The sequence below is a fragment of the Seriola dumerili genome, unplaced genomic scaffold, assembly GCF_002260705.1.
Source record: "Seriola dumerili isolate Sdu_G_001 unplaced genomic scaffold, Sdu_1.0 BDQW01000273.1, whole genome shotgun sequence".
NCBI lineage: Eukaryota > Metazoa > Chordata > Actinopteri > Carangiformes > Carangidae > Seriola > Seriola dumerili.
The window spans coordinates 1,134,754-1,146,674 of record NW_019174528.1 but is presented as its reverse complement, the minus strand read 5'-3'; the positions used below and the strand labels follow the sequence as shown (position 1 = coordinate 1,146,674).

General features: G+C 45.0%; 2 protein-coding genes across 2 annotated transcripts; one reads left to right on the top strand and one right to left on the bottom strand.

Moving 5' to 3' along the window:
- Positions 1–1,088: 1,088 nt before the first annotated feature.
- Positions 1,089–4,311, top strand: LOC111230585. The gene is made up of 3 exons (XM_022757369.1): positions 1,089–1,169; positions 1,885–1,930; positions 2,373–4,311. The coding sequence occupies exons 1-3, from the start codon at positions 1,106–1,108 to the stop codon at positions 4,294–4,296; spliced, it is 2,034 nt and encodes a 677-aa protein (XP_022613090.1). The 5' UTR covers positions 1,089–1,105; the 3' UTR covers positions 4,297–4,311.
- Positions 4,312–4,492: 181 nt separating this feature from the next.
- On the bottom strand, positions 4,493–11,076 carry s100a14 (S100 calcium binding protein A14). Its single transcript, XM_022757410.1, has 3 exons — positions 10,967–11,076; positions 7,149–7,280; positions 4,493–6,095 (listed from the first exon to the last, which is right to left on the bottom strand). Exons 1-3 carry the CDS (start codon positions 10,973–10,975, stop codon positions 5,925–5,927), a joined length of 312 nt encoding a protein of 103 aa, XP_022613131.1. The 5' UTR covers positions 10,976–11,076; the 3' UTR covers positions 4,493–5,924.
- Between the last annotated feature and the right edge of the window lie 845 nt (positions 11,077–11,921).

Genomic DNA, 11,921 nt, shown 5'->3' with positions numbered 1-11,921 from the left:
GGGTCTGGGTCGGTACCCCACAGAGTGAAGCCTGGCTCTGCTACAGCTTCACCACGGTCCCAGTCCACTGACAAAAGAGAAGTGTTGGACCAACTTTAAAAAATTGCTTCAATTGGTAAAATACAAATTAATTAAGTTTCCTCAAATAAATTTAACAAGTTAGATTAACACAATCGGATCGCTTTCAAATCCCTAATTTACATTAATGTAACTTAAATTTAAGGGAAGTCAACTTCAATTTCCCACTATTTCCACCTTTACCCAAAAGGGAAATATTGCTCAATAACAACCCAAGAGTTTAATTCCAGGAAGCTGTTGTTGTTGGAACCTTAGTGTGTTGTTTTAGTTTGTTAAATATAATTGAAATACTGTCCAAATAATTAAAACTTTAAGTTGGTTGAAAAAAAAAAATATTGATAAAAATATTGAGGTATTTGCAGCAGTGGAGGACATTTTACAGCAGTAAAATTCTACTGTTTCCATGGAGACTGTTGATTTGCTGCTACTAGGAACACTCATGTTACAGTGAAGACAGTCGCAGGTGCCTTTAGTTTCTTCCTTAGTTTGGTCACTAAGGTCTTTAGTGCATCAGTGCAAGTGACTCAAAGTGATTCCTTAAGTGTAAGAATAAGATCAGGAGAAAACCTTAAATACTTAAGTGACTTTTTCAGGAAAGCTTGAGGAAAAGTCTTAAGGTTGTTTTGAGCAACTGTTTTTATTTCAAGGAAAATCTTAACTTAAGGCGTTTTTGTGGAACTGGCCTCAGACATTTAGATTCAGTTTAAACAAGAACATTTAATGATTCTTTTTTAAATCGTTATTATTTATTTACTTGAGGAGAAAGTTGAACCACAGTCAAGAACATGAAGCGTATCCTCACCTGCATTAGACTGCACAGGTGTAGTAACAGAGGTGGAGCAGTGTGACAGGCCCTCAGAGAGCAGGTTAATCTACACGTTTAACCACAGACATCATGTTCACAGCCGGTTGCTTCATAACGACCAACGCGTCATTTTCATTCTTATCTAAACAAATGTGTGTTGAGATGTGAAGCGGCTCGGCTGAACTCACAGACACCTTCACGTCCTCGCAGCAGCTCGCAGCCATGTTGACAGTCTGTGGATTTTATGTGTTCGTTCAGGTGTGTGTGGCGGCAGGAGTCGACACAGGTGAGACCTCCACACTTTTTAAAGAGCTCCGACACTGTTTTAATGTGTTTGATGAAGAATAAGACTTTAGCTCCGTCACTGTGCTGGGTCGTCTCCATCAGACATGAAACAGTGGAACCCATTGGGCTCAAACAGCGACATCACATTCTGATCGTTTTGTATTATGATGTTTTTCAATGTCAATCTGCAGATTTCTTCTTCATGTCTTTTTTAAGTTTTTACGCTGTTACTATTTTGACAGAAAGTTTTCACTTTCAACTTTCTGTCACTGTTTTGGGGTAAAGGGGGGGGGGGGGACTTGAGGGGAAGAGCAAGGAGCACTTGATTTATTTACACTCAGAACCCTGACAAGACATAACAATAATAATAATAATAATAATAATAATACAAATAAACTTTATTTGTATAGCACCTTTCATACTTGGTAAATTTAGCACCAAGTGCTTCACATGAAAAGAAAAGACATTAAATGAACATAAAACATGTTAAAATCATTGATCTAAAGTGAAAAATATAAAAAACATTGATGTAAAATGAGATAAAATAATGATTTAAATAATAAATCATTAATTAAGAAGACATTCAAAACAAAGCTACACTAATTCACCTGTTCAAACCTAGTTAGTGTCGTTTATGACGGTGGCTGCTGTGACCTCATCACAGGAGCACATGATCAGAGCTAATGATTATCAGCATGTTGTGTGTTTTATTACAGACTGGAGTGTCGGGCCGACTCCACTCAGCTCTGATGTAGGAAACAGGTGAGACGCCTCATCATGTCTGATGAGCTCTGACTATCAATATAACTATAAAGAACAACAACTGTAAAGTCAGACACGGACCATCTGCTCTGTGAATGTGTGTCACCGGTTCCAGACTGAGACGACGTTCAAGACCGAGTCTCATCGAGATAAACACATGGACAGGGAACGTCGTCCCACTGGTCGACACCGACACGTCTCACCAACCACTGGATGGTTGTAATGAAACAGTCCTGACACACTGTGATCATCTGTTAGCATGCTGACATTAGCATTTAGCTCTTAATATTGCAAATTTTCTGACTTATTTCTAGTAAAATTACTATTATTTTGAAAATAAGTGGGAAAGGAGAAGCCATGTTGTACATTGTCCTGCACACACAGTTCATTCTACTTTAATGAACCGTGACTCGTGACTCTCCCGCCTCTTTTCTGTTTCCAGGATCCGTCTCCAGATGACTCCACCGAGGTCTGACCCCTCCCTCCTTGATGCTGGAGATGCAGTCAGTGACACTGTAGATCTGTCGTTTACACGACCTCTGATTTCCACGTTGAAGACGCCGTGTCAGAGAATCTCTGACCGCTGGAGTTCTGTGTTTGATTCCCCGGGTCCTGAGAATCAGACGGGTTGTGTCAGAGGTACTGGTCTCATTGAGGACGTCTTTCCAGTTTATTTGACTCTTTCAGATGGTTTTAGAGTCAGCCATGATGACACAGCTGAGACAGAGACGATGTCCAACCAACAGCACATGACCCTTAGAGAACGTGACGCTGCATCCAGCCACGAGACTATAGTTATAATGGAAGAGGACCCTGCTGTGACTGAGTCAGCCACGCACCTGTATGAGAGGCATCCCAGCGTATCCACTCTGCTGAGGTACCAGAAGGGGGCGCTGCATCTTCTCAGAGGAAGGCGTTTCTTCTCTACTAGAGGTCATGATGTCGTGCTGGTTGGTCACGGCGGCACAGGCACTGATGGAACAGTCCAGCTGGCGGGACTCGGCCCGGAGGAACTTGTCAGACTGGTGTCAACCTTAGAAACCGAACTCTCCTCCGGTCCTCTCGGCTCCATCAGCCTCATCAGTTGCAACCTTGGGAATGACCCTCACTTTATGCTGCAGCTGCTACGAGGTCTCCGGTCCGTCGGCGTGGAGACAAAGCTGCACCTGTACACCTCCTTCCTGTCCGTCAGCTCTGATGGAGCGATGATGACCGGAGCTGATGGAGTCTGGACGGCCCATGACCACAGAAGAAGAATCACTGCTGAACTGGACCAAACAGGGGACCTGCGCACCAAAGAGGGACTTGGCTGCGCAGGGCCAGAGCTCCCTGGTTATAAAGGAAAAGCTCTGTATCTTCAGACACTGGATTGGCCAAGTCACCCACAAATGTTTGTTCCGATGGAGCTGCGTAAGAAGTACCCGTCTATAGACTGCCTGGAGGGGCTGACGTGGAGCCTGTTCTTTGAGGAGAACGAAAGAAGACGTGCTCCTGATTACGACAGCGACCAAAGACACGTGAAAGCAGTTTGGCTCACAGAACCAGGACCAGGAGGAGACAACATTGTCTTCAAGCATATTGTGAACATTCAGGATCTACTTGTGGAGATACGATACAACGCCAGAGAGGAAGTCGTATCAGACCTTTACTACGTTCTCAATGAATGCATCTACAAAGTGCACCGGGCAAATCTTAGTGTAAGTCTGATGGGGAAGTTCATGAGCACTGAAAACCAAGCTGAGGTCGAACATTTCCGTCAGAGCTTCGTGGAGCAGTGGGGCGAGTCCTCCCTGCAGGACCTGAGCCAGGGTCTCAAACCGTCCAAATTCAATGACTTTTGTCGACAGACCTTCCAGTTCCAGGAGTGTAATTACAACTGTGAGAGGTGGGGTCAATACTTCATGGCCGCCGTGTTTTCAGCATCTGTGCGCAACTTCAGAACCTTCTCGCTTTTTCTCATGAGCGTCATCGGCTGTGAGGTAGGCCGCTCACGGGGGACCGACAGTTCACTGTGCACGGCGTTCGTCGGAGATGACCACCCCATGGTTACCAACCAACCCTGGCCCGAACGTCTTCGGCGAGGATTCTACGGCTGCACCGTCGACAACTACGAGATGGCTCCGCAGGAGAGACAGATCTGGTTAGATCAGGTTATTGCGAAGGAAAACGCCCTGTACATCAAATCGAAGCAGATGATGAACGGAGTCGACCACGACGAGCAAACGGAGCTGGACATCTTTGGGAGGGTCAAAATCATGAATAAGTACGTGTTCTCGTCCTATCTGGAGTTCTTTCGAGGTACGCCTGAGGGAAAGAAACTCAAGAGAGGATGTACGCCATCTCTCCACGAGGATTTGAATCCATAATGTCGGTGTAATGAGATGTCGTCACACAGATGATGTGTTCTACCTTACGCTGATATAAAGCTGCAATAAAATGCTGCATAGTTCATTCTACTGCTTCATGATCTCGATAAAGTCCTAAATGAAAGCAATAAAACAGCAGATAATTCACACTTTTTTCCTATTAACCTAATAAATGATTAAACCATAACACATGCAGTGTTGGTGATTTTTTTTTTTATGTTTATTACATCATTTTTCTTATGGTGTCACAAAGGTCAGAATACAGAGAATTACAAAATATAAATACATAGAAAATGCAGAATCACTGAGGATGAAGCATCACTAGTACAAACATATAAAGGGGCTATAAAGCACACGGATGTTTCTGTCTCCAGAAGAAACTGATTAAACATTTAGAAAAATCCAAACTATAATTGTGTGTTTTGTTACTGATGCACGTGAAGTCAAAAGGAGATGATTAGTATCATATAGGTGAATATTCAGACGAGGTTTTTTTAGTGGAAGTTACTGTGTAAACTGTCGTACAGAGAATTTATCCTGCGGTCAGTTCTGCACCGATGAGAGAAGAAATCGTTCATGTTCGAGCTGCAGTTGTTTTGTTGAAGGCACATCACTTTGTATCATCAGAGCACATACACGCTATTACTGTATATAAACGATAGGCTTTGCATTGAAGTGGTTAACTAGTGAGATGACCTCTGTGAGGAAGACATGGACGCCCTGGCAGCCTGCTCTTTCTAAACCAGTGACTGATGTTGTATCGCATCACGTCCTGTGAAGCTTCGAGCGACAGCGGGTCGTTTATCCCGCTGACGCAAACTAAACTAAATGAGATGAACAAATATGAGACCACATCAGAGCAAATAATGGAGAGTGACTGTGTGAATGACTCTGACTGTGAAAAACGTCCAGCGACCTTCAGCACCAGTTAAATTCAGGCCTCAGACAAACAGACTGACGCCGTGAGACCTGGAGCCTTCAGAGTGTGAAGTCGTGTCAGTTTGATGCTGAAGCTGTGTCTTTGTTTGGCTGCGTCACAGAGACTTGCTGCCCCCCCCCCTCCTGATTTTGTTGATAGCACCTCCCCTCCTCGTACCTCCTCCCAGCTCACAGCTGAGGGTTGAAACCTCACTGTACGTCGGGGAGGACGTTTGAGGAGCTGAGGGTGACAGACCAAAATCAGGGTGTTTCTAACTAACAGCAGAACGGACAGCTAACCTTAGCTTAGCGTGGGTAATAACATGCCGGCCACAGACCGTCCGGTCCAGGGACAGGAACTTATAAAATAACTTCATTCATGATCAGTAGATGCTACCAACAGATGTTTGAATATTTTTATTGTGAGCTGGTTCTAAATGGAGTTTTCAAACTGTGTGTCGACCTGGACAATGTGAGAGATGCAAACTGGCCTGAAGTTTAACTGGTGCAGAGGATGCTGGACAGGACACAGGCAGATGAGACGGCAGCGTTTACACCTGTAATGTTTCAGTCTTAAATGTGGGGAACAGCTTGCTGTGTGCACCTTTGTATTCTGTCTGACACCTGGATAGGAGAGTGATGTACATACTTTCACCCTGTTTGGGTGGAAACTCAGAGCTCGCTGATGTGTTGGGCCGAGAGCCTCCTCTTCACAGGAGGATGCAGTTGCATGAGGAGCCCTTGTTGCTGCTGAGGAGGCTGTGCTGCGAGGTGGCTACTGACTGGATCAGGTTCCAGAAATGCTTGAAAGAGATGCCCTCCCCGTCGCCAACACCCATCTTCCTCATGATCTCACCCAGCCCCTGGTCTGTTCCGATCCCCTGCGGGAACACAACAGCACAACACGTGGAAGATGAAAATGAAGTTCTTGTTTTTCAGGAAGTTATGACACAGTACTCTGCAAAGAGGGGGACACAGTGACGCTGACCAAACGAAGACAAAGAGAGAGACAGCATTCAGACGACAGACACAGAAGAAGACAGTTTTCACACCAGCAGCGTGACCTTTGACCTTTCTATATAATCCACAATCCACATGTACAGGAATGTGATCTGGTGCAGAAATACCAAATCCATTTCTGTAGATTTAGTTGGGTGTCCCTAATAAACTGACAAGTGTATATTTTATGTATATATATATATACAGTGAGTTATTCCTGTGAATGGGAAAGTGGTATCAGTATATATAATATCAGTCCCTCCAGAAAGTTGTGATGTTGCGATCGCAATAATTAACGAAAATTCAACCAATCCCTGTGAATTCTCCGCGTCTTTGCATTTTTATCCAATCACTGCAACTTTTGCAAATTTTCCACAAATTTTTCCATAAATTTGATAAAAAATCATCATAGTTTCCCTCGAGTTGAACCAATCACACCAGTCCCTGCACAGAACCTTGATGTACGTCACCAAACTCACTTCCTTGTTTCAGGTTTTGAAGCTTGAGACATGTGACATGAACGTCTCACATTTACCAACAAACATCACTGTTAAAGACAAAGACATTCAACAATGTTTTGCACGAAAGTGGATTAAATTGTTTTGTACCCCTACAACACTGAACCACAGGTGTAGAGCTGGTATTTAATTACAAAAAAACCCATCTAAAAACATTGCAACTTGCATCACAAATCTTTAGGAAATGCTGCCGCAAAATCAGGTATTTTAGTTGCAACAATCCCCAAAAAAGCCAGTGAAATCCTGGAGGGACTGATATATACACACACACACACACACATATATATATATATATATATATATATAGAGAGAGAGAGAGAGAGAGAGCATGTTTCTGACTGTCTGTATGAGGTGAGGTGTGCTGTCACACCAAGCTGCTGCAGTCAGCAGGGGTGAAGCACATGGAGGCAGTTTTACCTTGACCAGGTTAGGCATCTGGGAGGACAGAAGGCCTTTGAATTCATCAGTCTTCAGCGTTGGACCATTGTCAGCTGAAGCAGAGTGGAACTGGGTGACCAGTGTGTTAATGGCCGTCTCCAGGTCTGAATACTGGGGAAAGGACGAGGAAGGTGAAGATGGAGCAAGAAAGGAAAAAAGACAGGAGGAAACACATGATCAGACCAATATCTAATACCACTTTCATCTCTATCAGCCTTTGCTATTGGCTCTTCAGCCCAAAGCTCCACCTCTGCCTCTGCAGAGACAACAAATGCAGCTTTTGGCCAATGAGCAGGGAAAAATACAAAAATATTTTATAATTATAATGTAAAGAGGCAGATATTTCCCTCAGGAGCTGGTGGAGACCAAACACAGAGCTGAAAGAGAGGAAACACTGGAGTTTGCCATGTGAGCAGAAAAGGTTTTTATGTTAATTGGCAAAAAAACAAACAAAAAAAAACACCCTCAGACTGGCGAGTGGAGATTTTTAGTATTCGACGCGGGTCATCAGGGACTCGCTGGAGGAAGCCACGTTCACGTCCTGAGATGTTTCTGTTACAGTTTGTGAACTGTGACAGAAACATCTGTTGTAGCAACGCTCCACACACAACAGTCACAGAGGCTAACGTTAGCTTGTTTAGGCTAACATTATTTTGTTTAGGTTAACATTAGCTTGTTTAGGCTAACATTATTTTGTTTAAGTTAACGCTAGGTTGTTTAGGCTAACATTAGCTTGTTTAGTTAAGATTAGGTTGTTTAGGCTAACGTTATTTTGGTTAGGTTAACGTTAGCTTGTTTTGGCTAACGTTATTTTGTTTAGGTTAATGTTAGCTTGTTTAGGCTAACGTTATTTTGTTTAGGTTAACGCTAGGTTGTTTAGGCTAACATTAGCTTGTTTAGTTAAGATTAGGTTGTTTAGGCTAACGTTATTGTGTTTAGGTTAACGTTAGCTTGTTTAGGCTAACATTATTTAGTTTAAGTTAACATTAGCTTGTTTAGGCTAGCTTTATTTTGTTTAAGTTAACATTAGCTTGTTTAGGCTAACATTAGCTTGAGGTGGAATCAGTTATTACAGCTTTAAGGTCAGAGAGCTGACCCTCAGTGTTTTCAGGGCTTCCTGTGAGGTGACTCATCACCTGCATCGTCACAGGTGTGAGAGAGGAGGGAAGAGGTGGACTGTTGATGTTTATGTAACTTCAGAGCCCTGAAACCACAGAGAGGATGAAGTTAGACTGAAGTTATCCCTCACATTTAGTGAAGTCTCACAGCTGCAGGCTGTTAGATCAATGGCAGGTAAGTTCTGTTTGAATAAGGTGTGAATGTTTTTTTGTTTGTGAACATCCCCTTTAGCTTCAGCTCCGCAGCAGCTGATGTCTGGAGACCCAGCCGTGATCTGCCCTTCACCATTTGGCCCTGGGCTTTTTAAAGCCTGTAAAAACTGTTGTTTACAAGTTTTAGAGCTGAGATGACAATCTACCACAAGGGCCATTTAGTAACCGATGTGGAGCTTTCAATCACGGATCACAAAATGGATCCAGTCAGATCTTGTGGTAGATGTTTCTGATCTATTAGCCTAAAGGGATAAGTCGTAAAGAAAGTGCTTCTAAAAATTGAACAGTTCAACCTCCAGCTGCTGAGGAAGACCATGTGATACGATCAAAAGCTCTGATGAGATTAGTTTTAGTCAAGATTAAGAATGACCTTTAAATCTCATGTTGAATGCCTAATTCTTTAACTGCTGTTTAGTCGTGCTCAGGATTCAGTGTTACAGCTGTAGGAGCAACACGACAACCTGTGACCATGGCATCACATTATGAAGTTTATTATGAACCTGTCAGCAAACAGTTGGATATTCAAACTCCCAGCAGCTACAGAGCAACACGATGATTCATGTCTTTGAGCTCCGTGTTTGGTCTCCACCAGCTACTGAGGGAAATATCCGGCTCTTTAGCTGCTAAATGCTCCAGTGTGTTCGGTGTGAGACTGATGAGCAGGTGGAGGACAGACGCTTCGCTGCAGCTGGGAACGATGACGAGGAGACGGAAACAACAGCTGAGGACTAAAGGTCAGTGCAGAGCGAGTTCATCACACAGTGATTTATTCAGTTTGGATGTTAAAGAGATGAAATAGTGAGATTAAAAACAAAAAACTTATGTAAAGCATCAATGTATTTTTTAGTTAAAACACAATATAAACAACATTATAAAAAAGAAAAACCGCGTGTTAATGCGCCTTTATGTTGTATTGATAACCTAGCCGCCATCTTTGATCAGCTCCTGTCAACACTGATTTGATTTATTGAAACAAATATAAGAAATACAAATACACAGTCTGTTCATTCAAAACACAAACAGCTTCAACATGAACTTTCCACTGAGGTTACAAAAGGATTTCTCTCTTCTCTGTCCATGCTGTTATTGACCGACGCCCCCTAGGGGCCAACACTTTGACAACAACCACGGAAACAGCAGAGGACTGTTCCTGTGGCGTCATCATGTGGCTCGTTCACAGACGGTCAAACACTTTTTAGTTCTTCAGCAAAACTTGTTGAATGTCAGGTTTGATTGCAGAACTGTGTCTGACAGAAGCCGTCCACCTGTGATGTGGATCAGAGCGGCTTCACACAGGAACTCACTCCGGTCTTGCTACAGTTATTCAATACATGTGGACCAACGGCTTTGTCAAAACCACACCCTCTCTGACTGATGCACCACAAGCTGCTGCAGGCCCTCGTCACCTCGACTACAACCCTCCCACAGCGAGCAGACCGAGTCCTGGAGTTACACCTCGTTATGTTAACGAATGTGTTACACAGATAATATTGTGCTTGAAAAACTGACGTCCCATTAAAACACTGAGGCTTCACTTTATTACTTGTTCTGTGTATGTCTGTATATGAGCTTCTTTACCTTTATTACAGAAGCAGTGCTCTAGTTTCAGTGTAAACAGTTAAAGCCAGAGGCCAGCACCACACCCAGATCCAGCTCTGTCAGTCTGAACCTCTACAGTTCGGTCCGGGACGGTCCCACAGAGGGACAGAGAGGACGGCCGGCTGCACAGGAGCCCAGTTGTCTCTGCAGGACCGTGGCGTACTGGTGTGGACTCGTCCTGTGAGGACAGAGACCAGATAACGTGGGGACCAGAGGTGGCACAGGCCCCTGCTGGCAGCCCACAGTGAGCCCCCCTCCCTCCAGATTCTAAACAGGATAGGAGCTTGAACGCAGCACGATGAGAAAGGCCCTGAAATAAAGAGTCACTCAGGTGGACCTCTGTCCCCGCTCCAGCTGGGCCCCTCACACAGGACTGGACCTGCCCCGGGTCACTGACTCTGTTCATATATTACAGCCACATTAAAGCTGTAATAATGTGATCCTGTGACAGGTAAGTGGTGGGCTCAGGTAGCACCAGGAGACCTGTAAAGGTGTGTCAGGACTGACTACCACAGTTACTGGTTCTCAGGGAGGGGCCGCTGGCAGCACGACAGACCTGAGCGCCGAGGCTGGGCCGCGAACGGCTCCCGCGTCTGCTGAGAGGAACTCCCGCGGTTCATGTGGACCTCTCCGGGTCTCAGGTCCCGCTCAGAAAACTTTCTCTGGTCGTTGGGAAACCGCCGCCCGACTTGTCCCGCTCTAAAGAATAATTGAGGAAGTTGTTCGGTCTGGAGCCGAATCACTCCGCAGAAGAAAAAACACTTTTTTTTCCCCCAGAAAACTCGATGGGACTTTAAAAGCTCGTCGTTGCTGAACTCAGATCCGCTTTCGGTCCGGTTCTGTAAAGACCAGCGTGCGGACTCTTACCTGAGGCATGTCGAAGACAGTTGGAGTGTGTTACTTTTCTTCCTGCGTGTCTCGCGGCTGCTGCTGCTGCTGTTGTGTGTCAGTGGAGCCTCTGTCACCAGCTGGCACTGATCCTGGATCCTCCCACAGCCCGGAGCCCGGAGCCCACAGCCAGGAACCAGGAACCAGGAGCCGAGAGCCGAGGGAGCAGCACGACCCAGCCCCAGTCCACACACACACACACACACACACACACACACACACACACACACATTCATAGTGGTTTTACAGGACCCCCCCCCCCCCCAACCAAAAAACCCACAGGACAGAAATGATTCAGACTCATCAGATATGAAGTGGTCACATGTTGACTCTCTGTATCACTGCAGAGTCTCTGGACCGGTCCAGCTCCAGGACCCGGATCAGTGGTTGTGTATAAGACTGTGTGCAGAGTTTGGATCCTCGTCTCAGCAGAGACTCATTCCACATCTGGAAGCCTTTAGTAAAAGTTGGACACTGTTGTTTTACGCAATAACTGCCTTCAAGTTCAGGCTGGTGTTCCAGACTGTCACTGTGTTAACCTCTTCACCGCCAGCAGCCTGGTGCTGCAGCTCCACAGGAACCCGACCAGGTTTATAAACCGGACCAGGTCAATGAACCGAACCGGATCTATAAACCGGACCAGGTCAATGAACCGGACCAGGTCTATAAACTGGACCAGGTACACATGAACTAGCCCAGATCTATGAACCGGACCGGGTCTGGTGTGAGACTGTCAGACTGTGGGAAAAGCCCTGAAGTTCTGTTTGTGGAGTTTTTAAATAAAAAGGAGGGAAACAGGCACGACCACATTCCTTCTTCAGAGGGGGGGGGGGTCGAAAGAAAGAGAGAGAGAGCTTCTTCCAGGCAGGATTAGATACTGTAGAGCCCCCCCCCCCCCTCCTTCAGGAACTTGAATATGTGAGTGGGAGGGGCT